The 22,174-nt window shown below is 35.6% G+C and overlaps 1 protein-coding gene across 1 annotated transcript in view; it reads right to left on the bottom strand.

The window, feature by feature from the left end:
* Positions 1-22,174, bottom strand: part of LOC121386244 (dynein heavy chain 8, axonemal-like) — a 240,158-nt gene that overhangs the window by 1,925 nt on the left and 216,059 nt on the right. The window contains exons 72-88 of the mRNA XM_041517077.1: positions 20,541-20,645; positions 19,960-20,098; positions 19,150-19,264; positions 18,060-18,250; positions 17,343-17,464; positions 16,065-16,183; positions 15,191-15,393; positions 14,506-14,579; positions 14,112-14,264; positions 13,355-13,510; positions 12,786-12,902; positions 10,682-10,783; positions 10,169-10,329; positions 9,471-9,627; positions 8,891-9,043; positions 6,023-6,212; positions 2,893-3,014 (exon numbers count right to left, since the gene is read on the bottom strand). Of these exons, the coding sequence (XP_041373011.1) occupies positions 2,893-3,014; positions 6,023-6,212; positions 8,891-9,043; positions 9,471-9,627; positions 10,169-10,329; positions 10,682-10,783; positions 12,786-12,902; positions 13,355-13,510; positions 14,112-14,264; positions 14,506-14,579; positions 15,191-15,393; positions 16,065-16,183; positions 17,343-17,464; positions 18,060-18,250; positions 19,150-19,264; positions 19,960-20,098; positions 20,541-20,645 (2,379 nt within the window). The remainder of the gene's footprint in view (positions 1-2,892; positions 3,015-6,022; positions 6,213-8,890; positions 9,044-9,470; positions 9,628-10,168; positions 10,330-10,681; positions 10,784-12,785; positions 12,903-13,354; positions 13,511-14,111; positions 14,265-14,505; positions 14,580-15,190; positions 15,394-16,064; positions 16,184-17,342; positions 17,465-18,059; positions 18,251-19,149; positions 19,265-19,959; positions 20,099-20,540; positions 20,646-22,174) is intronic.

The following is a 22,174-nucleotide window of genomic DNA, read 5'->3' as shown; positions in this document are numbered from 1 at the left end:
TAGGTCTAGCCTACTTGTGGAGAAAAAAGTAGAAATTTAATTAATCAATCCTACTATTAATCTTTGCATAAGTAATGCAAGAATATCAAACTGTAATGTGGAGTCAATCAACTTGTAATGCAAAGCCTCTCAAAATTTTATATAGGGCCAGGATATAGCCCAGTGGTAAGGCAATCACCTAATTTCTTTGGTACACTTGACCATTACAACCCCCCCCCCAATTCTAAAATAAAGAGTGTTTTTTAAAATGAAAAAATCATTTCCAATTTTCCTTCATTCAGAGAGCAATTTTGTTTGTTTTTTAAGTGAAATAAACATATTCAGTAATACAGGGCTAACAAGTGCTTTGTATCATGTACAGTTTAAATTTTGATTTAAATTAACTGCTTAAGTTTTGGGACGAGTTAATTTTTTGTGGGTAATTAAGTGAAATGTGAGAGTTACTTGCCCGGGCAATTTTTATATATATATATATATTTAGGAGATAACCATATGTAGTTTTTAGATTTGCCATTGTTATTGTCTATTTGATCCTGCAAATGTCATTTTTGACCGAAGGCGTTGGAAAACTGTTTCCTTCTTTCATGGTATTGAGGAACACAAAAACACTGTTTCTCTGTAACCTAACTAGCATGCCATGTGCAAAAATTACATATTCAAAAGAGGTCGGGTCCAGCTAGATATACAGGCCAGTGGCAATGAACTGAAACTAAGCACGGTCCTGTTGATCATTTACAGTTTCAACATTGTTTTATAACTTTTAAACAACAGCCTTTAATACAAATATTTGCTGAGAATTATATATTTATAATATATATATAATTACATATAATATAATGAAATACATCAAAGATATGCTAAATTAAATTAACGGGCTAATTAGATTGGGAATGTTGACATGTAATACAAACATTACAGGTACCGGGTACTCCGATTATGTAATTTTAATTCCCAAGCTTCGTACTGAACTTAAATTCTGATATATTAATTAAAAACACTATAAACAGGTAACAAACAGAGGCCTTACGGTTATCAAGAAACTGTTTTGATGTCATTGTTAAGGTTCAGCTTTTGCAATTGGCCATAAAAATGGCCATGAAATTGTAATTGTGTCATGTAACATTGTTTTGTCTGCCACTGGCTTTTTATCTGCAGTATGGAACAAGTGGGGTGTATTTGCTACAAACTATGACAACATTACTTTGTATAATATGAGGTGAGTTACTTCATTTTAAAACATCAGACAAACACATCTGATGCACTATTAACAAGAAATGTTACAGAAATAAAAAAAAGAAACTTTGCAGTTGAATCTATTTTTGACACCGTAAGTATAACAATACACAAGTGTTGTATTGATTCTAGCCTGACTAGACTATTAATAAAGAGCCATTGCATCATAATACTTCAGTCCCAGTCATTTGGTATGCTTTATTATTATTATGAGAATGAAACAAAATATGCGGTTTATATGCACAGTGGTTACCGTAAAATTGATAAATAAAGCGCACCGTTTTATAAGTTGCACCTTGCAATTCACAGTAAAAAGTAGCAGCTTATATGCCGAAAAATACGGTAATTGTTGACAACCCTTACATGTAACACATGCGAATCACTGGCCACTGTCAAAGTTTCAAGGCAAATCCCCTACCTACCCCTGGAAAGGTGTTATACCATACATCTATGGATATATGTTTTGAAGATATGAGACGACCGCTCATTTAAGACAGTTAAAGTTGTTCAAAATCAGGTGAGAAACCTGTGCAAATCACGTAAAGTCCCAGTTTATTGGTGTGCTGCTAAATGAAAAAACCCAAAGCTGACCATTGTTCGAATTCACTCAATAGCAAGGGAATTATACTATTAAAGAAAAGTTTTAAAGTGTGCTTTGTTTAATGACCACTAGAGCATATTAATTTATTAATCATTGGCTACTGGATGTCAAACATTTGGTTATTTTTACATACAGTCTCAGAGAGGAAACCCACTCATTTTTCCATTAGTAGCAAGGGATCTTTTAAATGCACCATCCCACACAGGATAGCACATACCACATCCTTTGATATACCAGTCATGGTGCACTGGCCGGAACAAGAAATAGCACAGTGGGCCTAACGACAGGAATCAATCCCAAATCAAGCACTTTACCACTGGGTTACATATATGTCCCGCTCTATTAAAAAAAGAAACAAAAAAGAAAAAGAGTAACCTATGTGGCATTAGTGGGTTTCCTCTAACCTATTAACAATAATGTTATCATCAGTCTAGGCAGTTTCCTTGTGCCCATGGAGAGCGTTCTTGAACCTTAATTGAATATAAGCACAAATATAGCCAAGGCGAGGGTGTGATAATATAGCTTTAATTGAAATTAATGTGAAAAACACTACATTTTGTCATCTTTTTTAGGGTATTTTATGGGAAGTGAAAAATGCATTTTCATGGTACATGGTAAAAAATAGTGGAAAATGTGGCCGGATTCTAAACACGTTTGAAGAATGTGTTTTGTGAAAAATGAGGTCCAATTAATATGGCATTCATAAAAAAATTCTTGGAGCTTTAAATTACACTATAAAAATAATAATTTCAAAAGGAAAAGGAAATAAAACTTCCCCTATTTTGTGTCTTAACATCAACAATTGGGGGAGAGATGTCAGATCTGCTGCCATGATAAAGCTATTTCCTACATAAAAGCAAGGACTCTCTTTTATTTTACACAATTTGCTAAACAGGACAGTACATACCATGGTCTTTGGTTGTGAGGGAAAAGATGTGAGTCCATCGAGAATAACTGATCCTACTACCCACTGCACTTGAGAAAAATGCTTTACCACTGGGCTACGTCTAACCCCTCCCACTACAAGATCAGAATCTACAGTTGTAATATTAGCTTACTGAAGGTGGTGTCACAATGTCCTCCTTGAACAGCTTCAGCATGTCGTTGTGTAGTGTGACCGTGTCCAGGGCCCAGCCTTTGTGTGCTCTTGTCACCTCCTGTCTCATGGCGGTCAGGAAGCCTAAAAAACAACACCAACACATACTTAGTACGTTTATTACACAACTTGACATTGTAAATTATACAACAAAGGTTTGCCCTAATGCACGAGTGCCCCCAACAACTCAATGACATGCACCAATATATACTACTCAAAAGAATTTAAGGGTCAAAAATTGATAACCAAATAAGTTTCAGAGTGTATTAGATTGATGATGTAAACTATACCAAAAATTTAATTTATTGTTCCATATTTACAAAAAACCACAAATAAACGTCACTGTATACAAGAAAGTCACATGACATGCTGTCAAAGTTGAAGGTTGTCAAACATGGATTTTACACATTAGAACATTCGTTTAATAGTGTGTGAATCCACCCCTGGCGCGAATACACTCGACACATCGTTGCCTCATGCTGTTGATCAGACGTCTGAAGAACTCTTGGGGAATGGCCTGCCACTCTGCCATAAGAAGTTGACCCAGATCATGAAGGTTGTCCGGAGGGGCATGGTTATCCCGAACTCTCCTGCCTAATTCGTCCCAGGCATGCTCTATTGGGGCCAAGTCAGGCGAATATGCTGGCCAATCCATCCTGGCAATGCCGGGTCTGGCATTGTCATCCTGCAGAACTGCCCCGCCGCCAATCTGCTGAAGGCCTGGGAGAACCAACGGCCAAATAATCTCATTCAGATAGAGCGGATTCCATTCATATTGCCATCCACCACATAGAGGGGGGTCCTGTGGTGGATAGAGATGCCGCCCCACACCATGACGCTGCCACCACCGAACCGGTGACGTTGTCTAACGTTAACGTCAGCGAAGCGCTCCCCAGGACGTCTGTAGACACGAACCCGACCGTCGTTGAACTGGAGACTAAACCTGGACTCATCAGTGAACATCACTCGACCCCACTGAACACGTTGCTACCGCAGATGAAGTGTGCACCAGTGACGTCTGGCCGTTCTGTGACGTGGTAGGAGTGGTGGTCGAACAGCCTGGCGACGGCAGCGTAGATTATTGGCTCTCAGACGATTGCGTATGGTTTGATCAGACACTCGAGTTCCAGTCGCAGTCCGCAGATTGTCACGTAATAGGCGTGCAGTGGTTGTGCGTTGACGTAGAGCCACATTGGTGATGTAGCGGTCCTCTCTATTTGTAGTGCTTCGGGGTCTTCCCGAACGTGGACGATTTCGAACAGAATTCGTTGCTTGGTACCGTTGCCACAGTCGGCCAACGACACTCTGACTGACACCAAGTCTCAGAGCAACATTTCTTTGCGTATTGCCATCCTGAAGCCAAGCAATAGCCCTTCCTCGATCTTCGATAGTCAGTTGACATCGTACCATTGTCGAATTTGGAGTGTGCACCGTACACGAACGCAAGCTCCAATTATACGGAAATTCAGCATTGGGAACATGGAATACACATGCAATGCGTGCAAATGAAGCGCTTTGTGAAAAAGCAAGTTATGGGCACTTAGCAGACCTTTCGCTTTCGCCCTAATTTACTGGTAAATGTAAGCATGTTTTCGCCATTAGAACTAGTCGACAGTGTCAATGACAGTGGATTTTAATTCATTTATGGGTTGCTTAGACCCACTTTCGTCAAAATGGAACAATACCATGCGTGACATTATGGTCTAGCTAATATAATTGACATTCGGAAAATAATGTCGAAAATATCGTCTGACCCTTAAATTCTTTCGAGTAGTATACATCACAAATTTTATATACATTTATTGTAAAATACTTTATTTTTGCGTACATCAATAAAATTTGTGAAAATAAATTCCATGCAAACACAATATGACACTTAAAACTGATAATCAAGTAAGCCATCTACATGATAATCTAAACACTAAAACATTTTGTATGGGGTTTTTTTTCCGTAAGTGCTGGTGATTAGTTCATTTGATAAAAGCAACACACATTAAAAAACTTAAGTATAAAATTGCATTATTAGTATGTGTAAAATGTAGAATTTTTTTTTAAACTGGCCTGGGCTTGTTCAGTAATACTACTCGTAGTACATGTTTAGTCTTAACCCTAATGGTTTTTCGCTTGACAACAATGGCAGTACGTCGCGGTCATTTTCAGGGATCGATAGCTGATTGTGACAGCTAATTTGATAATAAATTTGACCGTTTTACCAACAACAAAAATCACCAAATATTGCAATATGAATCGTAGTTCGGGTTTAAAAAAAAAAAAAATTGCCGAATTTTAATCACCATTACCTATCTAAAAATAATAAAAAATTACAAAAATCCACGAAAATAATACTTACCAATTCATATATGAACTTTATTTCATGTATTTATAAAACATTTAAGTGGATATATTTGAGTAAAAATTATAAACTTGTACCCACTCAACATGGTTTTTGTCCAAAATTAATCTAGTAGTCTACTGTACGGTTAAACTAGAGCTAGTATTGCATTTGGGTTCATTTTTTTTGTACCAATTTTAAGATTATGAAAATAAATGCTTGCAAAAGGATTCATTTTCATTAAATGGCAAAAATACATCCCCCACCCCACCGATCCATAACATGCCAATATAACCTAACTTGTCTCTATATTTTGCATAGTGAGTCCTTCAAGACATTTTCTATTGAACCCCCATATTTTGCTGCATGGCCACTTAAATTAAGTCTTATGATTAGTACCAAGATATCTTTTTATGCACCGTTCAACAGACATGACGGCCTAATTTCTCCTGTATAGTGGATGCACTTATGTGTGTTGCGTTCACATACTGACCTGCACCCTGGGTTGCAGCTAGTAGTCTACTGGAATACAAATCCAGTACGAGGATGTGAATGCAGTACCTGTCTGCTGTAAACCTTTTGACTGAGTATACTTCTACTTTTATGGATTATCAATGTCTTGTTGGTTATATCTGAGAAAATTAAAATATGGATTGCAGTACAAAGCCTAGGATGTGAACACTGAAAAACAGGAGGTGCTGTCAGAATAGGGAAGAAGGCAAATTAATGGTATTATACTGCTAGAATGATCCCACTTTACCTTGTGGATTAAAAAAGCCAGTCATCCAGAATACATCGGGTCGCCCACTGTTGATCCAAGAACTGAACTGTTCGTTTCGTTCCAGCAACTCGGTGAACCAAAATCCCAATGTTGATGATTGCCAGGATACCTGACGCCAAACACTGGGAACTTTGGCATCAAACATGTTGTCCAAGGCATCACGGAGTCTCTAAAAACAGTACAATTGACAAACTACTATAATCTGACTGCTAGTCTTTCATTTAATCAAGTTTCAGTTTAAAGGTGCACACCCTAGTTTCAGCCCATGAAAGTGGATACAAAGTTTAGTTAATTTACAAACCTGCAACACACATGTACAAAACTTAATATTCTAAATAATAAAATGTAAGTACTTCTAATTTAAATGACCAAAAACGGTTTTACTAGAGAAAAATATGTTGTAGTGTTTAAAAACTAGGGTCTGTCACTTTAATATCTAAGCATAATTAATATCTAGAAAATACATATTTCATCTTGTACATCTAGCTTTGCAAATAAAGAGAGTTCCTTGCTTGATACAGCACAATGACCAGATGAAATCACCATGTATGGTAAAACGTTCAGATGACCAGTAAATGCTTGTCATAATGTTTAAACAGGCAGTAATGAATATGTGAAACTGCAATATGCAACTACCTACAGTTACAGTCAAACCTGTACTAGCGGCCACCTGTCTTAAGCGGCCACTTGTTTCCCTCCCAAATGATTTATAATGTAAATGCACCTGTAATAAGCGGTCACCTGTCTTAATGCGGCCAGCGGCCACTTAAATCAGATCCCAAATCGCTAAATACCTGTATTAAGCGGCCACAGTAAAGTTTTACTATTATATAAAAGGGATATTTTAACAACAGCGATGCCATGCCTACCGGTGTTTACACAATTGCACAAGTCTCCCCAGGTTGTCATGCCATGATCAGAGGCGGTCAGGCCCTTTTTAAGGCCCTATGGCCAACCTAGGGAAACACCACAGCATCATAGAGGTCTAATTAATGAGCTACTCTCGATTCACTAATGTCAAAACCTATAATAGCTTCGGAACTTTCTTTTTGACCGACCGTTCAAAATTGCACCCAAATTCCTCAATCAAACTTGCGCACCTTTTCTCTTTTGGCATAATTCTTGCTCCATTCAAAATTCCATAGCACCATTACCCCCCTCCTCCGCCTGCTACCGACCGCGGTCGGGCTGCTGGTGCTCACTTGCACCTGCCAGTGCAGGCAGTCCCTCCCCCCCCCCCCCCCAACCTTTTCAGTCCTGGGCGGAGGAGCATGCCCAAGATAGGTGTGCGCTACAACAACTTGCTCTGAATGTGCACGTAAAGCCCTATGACATGACATGACAACAGTGATACGGTGCAGCAAATAACCGATCTTCACACCTTCAGGAATACTAGTACCCATTCAGTCCAGACATCTCTACGGTGTATCAATTAAGAAAGTATGACTCTGGAATGCATGCAATTGCCTCTGGGCAGGCTACGCTTGACATAAGTAGATTCACCTACTATGACAATACACCGCATGAAGTAGGAATTAAATAATTAAATGGAAAAAGAAAACAAACTTCTTGAGAACGGTTAATTTAATACATTCCATTTGCATTACATGTATTTCTGAAGGCGACAACATGTCAAAAGTTGATTTCAAGTTAACTGTGAAGTACACATCTGTTGATTAGCAGTACAGACGGTAAAACAAGAAACAACAACAAATGTTTTAAAGACAATATATGTGGCAACCTGTACTCAGCGGCCACCTGTCTTAAGCAGCCATTTTTATCTACTATCTTGTGTGACTGCTTAAGACAGGTCTGACTGTATATACAACAGCTGTGTTTTAGAATAGCAAGTGCAGACAGATGGCCAGTTTCCAGATTAAAAATGAAAACAATACAGTATCCAAATAAAGTCCTCCTCAAACAATTTTTTTTTACATCTAACAATTTCTTTGATATGGGTGAATTTCATAACTGACATGAAAATAACACACCATTTTGTTTATCATGGAGCTGGGACAATAAAATATGTATTTTTAAGTCAATATAAAGATCTACACATGGTGATCAAAAACAAACTTTCATCAAACAAAACTAATCAACATAATGCATCCATTGGTCATTCATAATTTATGTCTGATCAGTTGAAATGTAACATGTAACAGGGGAGTTAGAAGACACATGTGTGCTAGCCAAAACTTAAAAGAGGAAGACGTATTGAAGAATATTAATACTGAGGGCTATAAACACAACTGGTAATGTCCAGTCATGGTTTTCAGGAATACAAGTTTTAATGTTTAAAAAATTCTGAAAAATTAAAAAAAAAGAAAAAAAAGAAAAGAAAGAAAAGCAATTCCCCTCCCACAATCATATAACTTTGGATCACTTGTTTTTCATGTCTCCCCACCAACAACACAACCCACTACAAAGATACCCCTTCCCCAAACCAATTACATTTAAAAAAGGAAAAATATTAAAGTTTGTATACTCTCATTATTGTTATTTTTGGACAAAAATTGTTTGATTAAATTGCTGGAAAGTCGCTTCCATTAACCATCATTTAAGCACTTGGTTGAAGGAAAGAAATGGAAAAGGCATGACAGGATAAAGTTAGTTTGTTTTGTTTAACAACACCACTAGAGCACATTGATTTATTAATCATTGGCTATTAGATGTCAAACATTAATTTGTTAATTCTGACACACAGTCTTTAGAGAGGAAACCCACTACATTTTTTTTATTAGTAGCAAGGGATCTTTTATATGCTACACCCCACAGACATATCACAGCCCTTGCTATACCAGTCATGGTGCTCTGGCTGAAAAGAGAAATACACCACTGAAGACCTACCTCACTCATAATAATAGTTCCTTCAATGGCTAGTTTCAGGTCTGTTAGTGTGGACCTCACAGCAGTAATCACTCTCTGCATACGGTCAATCTCCTGTCGTAGAAATATGATCAACGGCTGCAGTAATCCCATTTTCTTCAACTGATCCAGCACCTAGCAACACACACAAATGGTAAAACAAAACCACAACATTAATGGTAATATCTCAACAGGTCATATGACCAATCTCTCATTTCCCATTCAATCAGATAAGAATTGCTAGATAAGAATTACTGTTCATTTTCACTTCTTCAAATGTATTATTGGCTTTAATGATGATGTCTATAGATAGTTCAGAGATCTGCAGGAATGAAAAGGTTAACATAGTTGTGGAGTAAAGATTGGAACAGGTAAAACCTAAATGGGTATATCTACCAAGGAGATTATACTCCTTTGTGGACATAGAGTCCAAGAACTATCACAACTGAGTTGAATGAAACAATAACGAAATTGCTGAAACTATCAATTACACTTGACTGCCTGTTTGCTGCAAAATGTTTTTTTAAGCTGATTATATTTTGAACTGGAATTGATGCATTACCTTATGGTGCACATAATCTGGTGGTAATTTCTCGAGCATATCGTCTGCTAATTTGTAAACGACACTCTCTCTCGTCTCTCCACTGCCACCACCAGAGTCCTTGGGCTGAATACTGAGGATCGTGTCCAGGATCTGGTTTGCAGAGTTTGTCTGATACCTATAAACAATTTAATTGTTGTTGTTAATTACCTTAAACTGAGATATAGATAAAAGTTTGTTTTGTTTAACAACACCACTAGATCACATTCATTTATTAATCATCGGCTACCAGATGTCAAACATCTGGTAATTTTGACAAATAGTCTTAAGAGGAAGCCCGCTACATTTTTCCATTAGTAGCAAGGTATTTTTAATATCCACCATCCTAGACAGGATAGCACATGCCACAGTCTGATATACCAGTCATGGTGCACTGGCTGGAACGAGAAATAGCCCAATCGGCTCACCCACTAGAATCAATCCTAATGAGATAGAGATGCATGCACATGCATTTATTTCCATGCAGGCACCCATGCACACACACACACACACACACTGCTACATCAGGATGATTTAGCTAGTGCCATACATTGGTACAAGCCCCTCTTCCAAATGACAACCCACCCTCCAACTGCAAACACATACACATATGATATACATGCATATCCCAAGAGTTATGGCTTTTGTATATCATTAAGTATATCTATGGTGGAAGTTACGTGATATCGGCATTGGCATGGAGTCCGAGTGCCTCTGGTGAGTCAAGCACTGGGAGATCTTCGATAAAAATCATGTAGTCGTCAATTGATTGATACTGTGGAATCTTGTAGCCTTTGTAAAACTGAAACGAATTGTGGAACATGAAGTCTCCAAACCATACCTGAAAATAAAAACAAATATATTCTTTATTTCTTTATCTTTCTGATTATCAAGGAGGCAATGGTTTTGTTTAATGATACCCAAGTACATTAGTATGCAGTTGTCAGCTTACTCAAACTGTAACAGTTGTAGAATTTGATATTCTGCAGATAAGACAACAAAAAGTTTAATTACTGAGATCAAACTTAAACTATTCATGTTTCCTCGAACTAATTTAACAGTAGGCTGGTTAGGGTTTTTTAACGTGTACACTGAAAATATTTGCAGTCATGTAAAATTAATTATTTAACATGGATGGTCACTCCATATGACTATATCACACACACTACTTATTTCGATGCCTGCAATCTTACCCTTCCAAAAGTATTGAGCAGTCTTTTGTCATAATCATCTGTGACTCGACCTCCATACTGTACCTCACCAAGCATGTATCGAACTGTTGTCCAAGAAACACCCTGGTAACAGAACAAGAAACATTTTCTCTTACACCTGCATGTGCACTACAGAAACTGACCTAATAAGTAACTCATATAGGATACACATGGTTACTCTTGAACAACTCTTAGCTACATTTGTTCATTAGCTCATCATTTGGCCTTGAACATGTATATATATATATTGATGATATATGGATATATAGCCCCGATTAGACTGCCTCTCCTGTCCAAATTGCTCTGTGCTGTGGCAACATTCTTATCGTTTTCTATCAGTGATAAATACAGTGCAGGGGTGGGGAAAAGCCCTTTTCCCCCGGTCTGGGACCGATTTTCAATCTCCCAGACCGAAATTATTTTTTAAAAACGCGCGTTTGCCGGTCCCACTTTTGTCATTCTTGTCGGTCCGAAGCACTTGTCCATTTCTATTACTGGAACAAATTCCTATCGGTCAATTGGACCGGCCAGCCCAGACATCGGTATCTCGTGCATGATTTAAAATAATTAATAAATAGTGGTCAATATGGCTGGTGTTTCAGACGTTTGTGATTTTAAAATCTGCCTAAGTATATCGCCAGTCACTGAAGTCGGACCTACAGTAGTGTCAATTGACTGCCACTAGGCTAGACATTTGTCAAAGTCGCTGAGCCAGTCAAGAGATTACACAGACATTAACGATAGCACCATTCTTGGTTTAGAGAGCCATCAAGGTATTACACTCCAATTAAAACAAAGGACCCAGAATTTGCAACTGGTTACAATCAACACCTGTCAACACCTGTGTACGGAGCTCTGTCGGGTCAAGTGTCCTAGTCTGAAGCAAGAGGCTTTTGTGCAATACAAACTGCTTAAAATAGCATAAAATATAATGAAATAATCTATAAATGTATTTATTGTTGACTGTTCAATGTAGTGTATCCAATAATTATAAAGGATTTTAAAATTAACAAAAGGTTTCCACCTTTTTTTTAACAAGTGGGAGTAAGCAGAACAGATACATATACTGTTATCTCAAGAGCCAGTAGAGGTCAAATTTCATCCAATCAATGATGACGTTATTACTCTCTTTGTCTAAACATGTGCTAGCTCAGGCTGTCAAACGCTTCAACGGTGCCATGTTTTATTAATTTTCAGGATACAGTACTGAATACTCGTACTTTTTATACATATATGAGAATTAAAATTCACAACTTTTATTCCTTTTTTATATTATTTATTCTATTATGTAAAATATATACAATTTGTGGGGTTTTTCACTGATCATATGTGATTAATTTTTTTTCTCCTCATGTTTTCATGTTTATCGTTTCGCGTTCATGATTCAAGATAAAACTATACAAATATCACTATGATTTTTTTTAAAACTATTTAGCAAATATCATTTTTTAAATGTTTTTTTATTTTTTTATTCCCTTTTCTCCCTTTCCTCGTGTAGTGACGACATCAAGTGGGACCGACTGACAATTTTATTTTTCCCCACCCCTGATACAGTGAAACATCTTCAACAAGGACAATTTAAAAACCAAAAAAAACAACAACAACACCCACAACAAACAAACACAGAACCATTAGTTACAACTGTATTTTCACACTACAGACAAAAAAATTACAAGGCTACAAAGCAATTTAACAACTGATCTTCACCAAGTTTCACTTTCATTACCCAATAGAAAGTTCACTGTAGCTTATGAACAAGGGAGCGTTCATTATCTTTTACATAACAACCAAGATATCACATTAATACTAGTTACCGATTCATATATAAAACATTTAATGTTTTAAGTGAATATATGTGAGTACATTTTTTTAATTTGTACCCACTCAACGTGGTTTTTGTCAAAAATTAATCCAGTAGTCTAAAGGTTAAGAAATCTTGGAACTTGAGTATTAATTTGTGGTATGAATATTGTTAACAGTGTAATTTCACTTAAAAATAATAATGATAAAACTGTAATGTTGGTAGCCAGGTAAATATATCAATATAAATGATACTATAGTTAAACTATTAGCATTTCTGAATTACCCTTCTGATGTCGGTATCGTCAAGATGATTGCGAATGAACTGCACACTTGCAGTCCAGTCAGAAGTGTTGAATTCATAAGGAATGTTCCAGCCCAGAGGACCAAATTTTCTTCTTTCCTAGAATGACAAATTACATCCTTACTAGAATTACTGACAATTATAGGTCTTCGCAATGCATGGTGCAATTTACAAAATACTGAAAACAAATGTCAAGAGTAACTTTCTTCATATGTCTGTAGTATGTGTGTGGTCCTGTTTTTCATTAAATCAAAAAGAAAATATCCCCCAAAATTCAAGATAATGATACAAATTCAGGTATATGTACAGAAAGAAACTCACAACTGCTAAAATGGTTACAGAAATATGATCAAAACTGGATGTCAGTTGGCCATCCTGAAAATCAGACGACAAAACTGAAAATTTAACTAGCAGCAATTTAATGTTTATAGTGACAGACTAAAAGGAGAAACGCACAAAAAATCAAGATCTTCAACATCTGTGGAGAGAAAGAATAATTTAATAAAAGAAACTTTACAAAGAAAAAAACAAAAACAAACCAAAAAACTCACTTGTACAACGGTGTGCAAAAAGGACACTGCATAGAGCATTGGTTTCCACTGTGGCATGTTGATGATATCCAGGAATTCCTGAGTGATGCCATTGTATGTCCGCTTGAGACCAGCCTTGATACCTTGGGGTGGCTCATTGGTGAATTTGATAGAAATCTGAAAATTATACAATCCACAGATATACAGGACCAGGCATTTATCCAGGATTTTTCGCCATGGTCCCATGTCTAATGGGCTGGCAAAATTAGTGCCAATAAATTATAGGTCACCGAATGCTGCAGTACACCAGTTAATTTTATTTATTAGAACATACATTAATTTTCAGTGTCACTTTCTTTTGGGAAGGTGCCTATATTCGAACCCAAAGAATGCCTGAGGACACTGGACAAAAAACTAGAAAAACTTGGAAAGTAGGAGGCAATTAAGGGAAGCTTTTTATGAAAGAATAATAATTTTTGGATAGCACAAATCTGGAACTTCTAAAATATTCAGAGGATTTTCATCTCGTCTAGTATTACACTAAAATAGTTATTTTAATAAAAACAAAATTACAGTTTATCACCAGATCAGTCAAATATATAAATGTCTATACCCGCCTCCCACAGACCAATATCATATAGTAAATCATAAAGAAAACATTGCATAAACAGACTTGTTAAAATAACCTAGCTATCAGTGTATAGAATGTTCTGCATTAGACTTTCTTATGGAAACGCCTGTAATTGTAAAATTGAATCCCACAAAGCATATTTCTTACCTGAAGCAAACTGATGGGGAAGTTAGGGTGAACCTCGGTTGTAATCCACACACGGAAATCGTTATGCATTTGAGGTGTTTCAGTCATCAGCTTCAGAAACTCAGTCATAAAATTAAGACTCAAATGACAATTCTGCAACAGGGCCCAGCCCCCCTAAACACAAAACAGAAAGCAAAATGAAGACAAAGAAATACTTCAGTGATGCTGCAAACCTGACAAAGCACTTTTTCCCCCCACCAATTCCAATATGACATAATATTGATTATAAATACCTTTTCCTACTCCTACTACAGCAAATATCAGTTTTATGCCAAAATGAAACACAAAAAAACCCACAAGGACATTAAGCAAATCTATGTAGCAATATTATTTAAAAGTAAATATTTGTACTCACTTCATGGAAAAACTGGGCTAACAACTTTCTGGCATGAACTTCTTGTCCTTGTCCCATTGAGATTGCTTTGAACTCTGTTGGAAAGAGACCAAACAATACAGACCTTTTTCATTAATTTATTCTATTCACACATTCAAGTAAGGTCCAGCTTATAGATGATGGTCATTAAAACAAGTCGCTGTGATGACCTACACATACCTACCAGGTTTTATCACACTCTGGGCTGGCACTGGAATGAATGAATGTTTAACAACACCCCAGTATGAAATCAATAAATCCCACTGGTTCTCAAATACCAACCAAGTCTTAAAAATGACCGTTTTCCCAGGCTCTTCCAAACTTCTCTATTAGCAAAACATTGGGTCTTATCACAATAATTGTAGACGTCAAATTTTTTATTAAACACCATCTTCTTATACTCCAGCTGCCCCATAACCTTTAATAATCAATCTTTCAAAAGAGATGATTTGATTTGATGATGGTTTGTTCCACAAACATGCAGGAAACATTTTGTTCAGCTAAACTGCATTGCAATTCGCTGTGCAAATTTCAGAGATCGCGACACAATTCTAAACATTAAATAGTAGTTCCTAATCAATTTTCAATCAATTAATAACTGTTGCTAATGCAATACCGTAGTTTCATGAAGATCCAGTACATTTTAAAAATAACCTGACATGCTTACCCATGTGCTGTTTCTTAGCTAGCAACTCGATCTCACTGGTTGGATCGGATCCCATGGACAGCAGACAGACAAGAGGAATATTTGGCGAACTTTCATCCCACATCTTCTCCAGATCCAGAATGACAGGCTCAACAAAGATGTCACCTATAGAGCTGGCGATGTACTTCCGGGCCTGAGCTATAGTCCTATCCGGGCACCAAGATCTAATGAGGGAAAAAGACGGTTTAAAGACAGCTTATTTGAATGGCTTTCTAATATATTACTAATGAATTGGCCGATCAAAAACATGGGAGTTTTTCAAATATGCACTCTCACAAATACTAACATTTTACCATGGTCTTTCATATGCCAGTCATGGATTTTTTCAAATGCACTCTTCGACACATATTATGGCACATTAACATGGTTTTTGATGTAACAGAAAAATCAACCTCTACTGAGAGGATTCGAACCACAGACTCTCTGTACAAGCGTCCAATCCTCTACCAACTGAGCTAATAGGGAAATTCCCACTAACTACTGCCAGTAGGAGCACTTTATACATTGATATACCAGTGGTGGAATATTTCAAATGCACTTTTAGGTATTATGGCACATTATAATCGCCTTTGATACATACCAGTCATGAAGTTTTTCAATTACACTCTCCGACAGATATTATTGCATCTTAACATGGCCTTTAATATACCTATAGAACTGGTTAAAATGAAGGGGAAAATAACAGCAAGTCTGTCCACTGAGGTGAGTATGTCTGTGCACATGCGTGTGTATGCCTGATCCATTGATAGCCGAGATTACTCTACCACTATGACTGAGCAATATCACCAAAACACTTTCAAAACCAAAAACAGTGATCTTGTATCCAGTTGTCTACCTAATAAGTAAAAGCTTTCTCAATGCATCCAAGGCAGAAGAATATCCATCAGGAATTATTTCCTCTTCTGGTATATCAGAGCTAAACCAAGATTTCCAGTCCCTTTCATGTCTTTCAACCTACAAATGATTAAATATTTCAGCAAGAACTTACTACCGTATTTTCCCATGTATTATGCACACTATTTTTTTCCCCAAAAATACAGGTTAAAAATGGGGATGAGCATTATACATAACAACAGAATTTTTATTTTTAATTTAATTTCCAGTGATCACCAATAAAAATCATTGATCAGTAGTTTATGCTACTTTACAGGTTACTGACAGTGTTCATTATAACAAAATGCCAAAACACTCTTAAAAATGACTTTTCACTTATGATGGTTGTAATAAGTGTAAAATAAATGTACAAAAGCATCCATACCTCACCAAAAAGTGCATACTAATGACAAAAATGAACCATAATATTTTTAATTTCCATGAGATTTAATTCGGCCATTTCCGTCAAACCAGAAATATACAATACTACTATAAAATTAGAAATCTTGCGCATTCACATTAAGCACGAAAACCAAATGTACCATAATATGCTATATTTTTGTTTTCATTTATTTATTAGTCATTTACAGTGTATGGGTATATAATCTTGTCTTGATTTATGCATGTGTAAGTCTGTGACATGCAAGTACGCAAGTACTAGCCTATGTTTTGTGTGACATGTAGGTTTATGTATGCAAATACCTAACTTAAGTTTTTATTCTTGAATATACTGCTGCTTTCACTTTTAATAGTTAATTTTGGTGACCAGTGGAAAACGGTACATCTTGCATTCACCATCTAATTTGTCGTTTAAAAAACCGGTGCACATTATATTGTGGTTCATGGTTTTTTTCTTGGAATAAATGTTCAAAGTGGGGGATGCACATTATACATCGGTGCGCATTATACATGGGAAAATACGGTATATAACAACTGTAAATAGAGGGCACTTCAGCTAAACTCCAGTGTACAAATGGAGGTCATATATGTAGGCTTGTTGTATGACAGGTAACATGACTGTGCTTAAATGCAAAACTTAAATACTATTACCATCATCTATCATGCAAAAATAATGACAGTTTATACTTTCATTAAATATATTGCTGGAAATGACAAAAAAGAAAGAAAAAAAAGTCTCCTTCTGTGGTATGTGGTTTGAGTATAAACATGTTTCATTCTATTGTATGTGCTCCGACTACAATTACATGTGGATTATTTGTTTTATTATTATAATATTCACCTGGTTCTGAATCTCTGAAAACTGTCTAAGATGGCTAAGCTGTACTAAATTGAGCCAAGTCATATCTGAGATCCATTTGCAAGGTTTAGGGGCAACAGCATTAAGATCAAGTGCAGCACCACCTGAAAAAAAGCACAGTTTTCCATTTTCAAACTGTATCTATCAAGTTGTGTTTTTAATAACTGCAATGCATTATTAACAGAACATAACACAATTATTAACCAATTTGTCTATAAAATGAAGATAATGGATGCATCAAAAGAAATAGAGAAAAGTTGTTCAGGTTACGAAATACAAATAAAGTTGAGAAAAGTCCATTCTTGACAAAATTTAACACCATATAAACTTTGATCAATCTTATTTTATTCAAATATAACATACACATACAAGTATTATTGCCATAAAAACTGTGGTATGAAATGACTAACAAAGTTTTATGTGTGTGTTAAGGTCCTTAATAGTAGAAATAATGGTAATTGCAAATTTAACTGGTCTAAATGCAAAACTTTCACTTCAAGACAAAAACTGACTAGTTACCATTGCTGCTGCTGTCAATAAAGTAATACCTATATCTCACCTTTTTACTTTGTAAAGCAGACAAAAACAAAGAATTTTGTTTGCATAAATTTCAAAGAAACAAGGAAAAAGAAGAGAAACTATGGAAACATGTACAGACTTCTAACAGAAATCTTTTTAAGATAGGTGCTACTCACTCACCCTTGACTAATATTTGGAATTCTGAAATCGTTATGGCGCCTTTCTGCAGGTCCATCTTCAGAGCCATCAGAAGAGTGAAGAGAAACTTATGCTCTTCGTACAAGCTACGGCAAGTGTAGCAAAATGCCTCGTACGTCAGGTAATTCATGATATTACCAATTCGTTTGCTTGCTAAGGGATTCTTCTTAGATCTAAAAATAGGAACAATATTGAATAGTCAGTGGACATTCGCCCTCAAACATATCAAACTCTAAAACACATCAAATATAAACCTGTTCATTTCAATCTGTGAACTCATACAATAAAAGTTCATATTGAAAATAACACTGTATAATAACCTTGTATTTCACTTTATTGTTCAGTTGTTTAGCTAAAAATATTCATAATCAAAAGAATAAGTTAATAATAACAAACAAATAGCAGCTGTCAACATGCAAAATATCTAAAGACTTACAACATAAAGTTAACACTTGCATAAAACATGCAGTTTGTAATCTGTGAAAATATTGTTCATTATTAAAAACTTGTAAATACATTTCAAAAATCCTCAAGCTACAAATAGAATTGATACATCCCAAAGGTTCATATTTTATTTTGAATTATTGTTTTGGATCATAAACAATAACATTCAATAAAACAAAGTACCAATATAAAGTGACATTATTTATATTTTCATCAAGAAATGAACAAACTCGTATTGCTACGGCTCGACTAATATGATGACCTTAAATTGTAATGAATGTAATGGGTGAAAAAATATTTCAAACATTATTTCCATAAATACATTGGGCTTTTCTTTGACCCTGTTATTTAAAAAAATAAGTTTGATGGCTGGAAAAAAAAGTTACATATAAAATTATTGTATAAAATAAATGTATACCATTACTACAAACAATAGGATTACTAGAAATGTGCTGAATATAGAGACATTCACCCTCTATTCATAAAAAATATATGCATACTGAAATTTTTATAATTTTAAAAAGGCTACATTGGCCAAAAAACATGTTACAATCTCTAACCCTTGTTACAAAAAACTCTAGATGGTTCATTTAATACAAGCAACCATTATTTTCTCATATTGCCTTACTTAGTCATGGAATTGTCAAATAATCCAAGGAACTGGTTGAGAGACAGCTGGTACATGTTATTCACCATGCTCATGTCACAGATCAAAAAGTACAGAATGCTACCTCGGGCGGCAACTGGAAGAAGACAAAAGAGATGTTTGATTGCCTCACTGTATACACAATGCTGATGTTGATGACCCATCTGCTTATATCAAGTGGCTTCTGAAAGTTAATCACTCCATAACTCATTTTATTCTATAAATTACCCATGATATACATGTCATAAACGCATGTGATAATTTAGTGTATTAACCCGGTTAATAATGGTATGCAAATTTGCAAGGTCTCTAGGTAATGTGTTGCTGTAGATGGGCCATTTGCTTACAAGATAAGAAGACCAAATTAAAATGTGTGACATCAAACTAATTTGTGCTAATCGTGATGACGTCATATTACCGATGGCGGCGACTTTAGTACTGTGATTTACTAAAAATTTAATTAAAATGTTTTTTCAGAAGTGTTATAGAATAAATAGAATTCGCTACTCATGTTTTTTTAATGTGTAAAATATCAACCTTGTCTAGTTAATCGGAATTTGTCTCGGCAGAGCCTCGACAAATACTGATTAACACAGACTCGGTTGATATTTTCCATATTAAAAAATACTCGTGATGAATCCTCTATATATTACATATCTGTCATTTTAAGACATACTAATAACAAATTAATTCAAACACTGTGTTTATTTTATCTTTTGACAAAAAAGAGTGAGTTAATTAGGAAAAACAATACAGAAATGTCATCAAAATGAAAGTGGACAAAAGAGTAACCTGGTCTAAATTCTTCTCGTGCCTCGTTGATCTTGATTTCAGTCTCAGCTGCTATGGTCAGTTTCTCACTGACCTCTGCTGCAGTAATTTTCGTGTTGGTCAGCACTTCGATAAGTGATTCGTCATCAACTAGAGCTCCCTGCAAGCATACATTTTTATTAAAGGTTAACTTTAAAATGTTTTGCCAAGTTATAGTCAAATATTAAGAAATAACATTATATGTGTTTTCATTTCCAATAAAGGCTATTTAAATTTTATAAAAATTAGAAAATCTTGCATTAAAATTGGTTTTTGGTTAAAAGAAAAAGGGACAGTTATATAACTTTACACTAGTTATTGGGAATACAAAGTATACAGTAAAATAGATTTAAACTGTATAGCTTATAGTTAAATGCTAAAAGATTGTGTTGAAATGATTTTCAAAATGTGTTCAGCATCTGACCCAAAACAACACACAGAAGTTATACGTCATGTGATTCCACAAATGATCCACAATCAAGATATGGAACATTTTTGGAAAAGCTAGGCAAAAGTAATAAATACAAATTTCTGAAAACATGATGCAATGGTTTGTTGCAAACCTGTATACTGGTCAGCTTATAAAGTAAGTTGTCTTCTAACTCTTGCATTTTCCGTTTATTGGCAGTCACGTCTTTCACCAATTTTACCCTTTCCTCTTCCAGTTCCTAAACAAACACAAAAACAAACAATAACAAAACCAATAAAAGAACAAAAGTTAATGAAATAAGTTTTAAAATACAACAAAACAATTATACTGTATACACTGTTGTATAAATCTTCTTAGTTTTAAGTAAACATTAAACAAAATGTTTAGTAAACACTACACAAATAACATTTCTTTAAGATAAAAGTAATAAAATTGGTTGGCCCCATGATAGAAACAATAGAATAGAATAGAATAGAATAGATGTTTAACCTTCTGACTACTGCAGGTGAGATATCTCGCCCGACGTGACGCCAGTCGACATACTGTACACTGAATACAGTGCATTCCCCAATTCATATTTCACAGTTTTGCACACGACACTCACCAGAAACAGGAAATAGTTTATTTTACAGCATGCTAGCTTTTGTTTATTGTCATTTTCAGGGATCAACAGCTTATTGTGAAAGCTAATTTGATAATAAATTTGATTGTTTTACCAACAACGAAAATCACCAAATATTGCGATATGAATCGTAGTTTGTTTTTTGTTTTAAATCTGGTCAAAAACACAATGTTATTGGGAATAATGGACATAACTACTGGACAGCTGGCCACATATGCACATAAGTAAACATGACTATTTTTTGCCTAATTTTAATCACCATTAACTGATCTAAAATATCATAAAAATTACAAAAACCCACCGATATAAGTAGTATAATTTGTACGTAGCGGGGACAACAATGGGAATACAATGGGTGCACCTCCAGTACAATGGATATGCACCTCCGATACAATGGGTCCCCACTCCAGTACAATGGATACGTCCCCTATTGTTCTCTCTTAGTACAATGGAGACATCTCCTATTGTTCTTTCTTAGTATAATGGTGACGTCTCTGATTGTTGACATTATTACAATAGATATGCACCTATTGTTCGGTGGTACAGTAGGTGACACGCGTCTATTGTAACGTTGACGGAGTTCCGAGGCTTATTATAGACGCTACGAAATACGTAGGAAACCGGGTTACTTTTGTTGAAGTGGGTAACGAGGACAATGGGTACGACAGGGTACATTCTAAAGCGGTTTAGAAACTGTTTATTAAATTTGGCAATTGAAAGGAAATGAAAACTAGTATTTTGTTTCCATATATATTTTACAAACAATAGATTTAATTTAATATGTGTGAATGTACTAATAATAAATGAATAATCACTAACGTAAAACTTTATTTGTTGAATTGGATTCGTAGCTATAGGTCAACTCTAAAACTATGCCTGAACAAACATGTCTTATAAAGCAGAACACAGCGTGACCTAGTTAGACCCATGTACACATTCCAGCAGATCACAATAGTTCTAATATTAATATCCAGATAGTCTTTGCATTGGTACTGACACAAAATAAAACCTGGGGTTTCTGAAACATCAGGATCATCAAAAACAAGACGTAACCACCTGGCACTGACGTCGATTTCGTTCAGTTCAGTTAATGCTATCGGAAAGTAGCGTTTAATCATATCATCGTGGGACAATGTTTTACAAGT

Source organism: Gigantopelta aegis, chromosome 12 (genome assembly GCF_016097555.1).
Source record: "Gigantopelta aegis isolate Gae_Host chromosome 12, Gae_host_genome, whole genome shotgun sequence".
Classification (NCBI taxonomy): Eukaryota; Metazoa; Mollusca; class Gastropoda; order Neomphalida; family Peltospiridae; genus Gigantopelta; species Gigantopelta aegis.
Note: the sequence above shows the minus strand (reverse complement) of the source record. Positions and strands in the feature narration are given on the sequence as shown.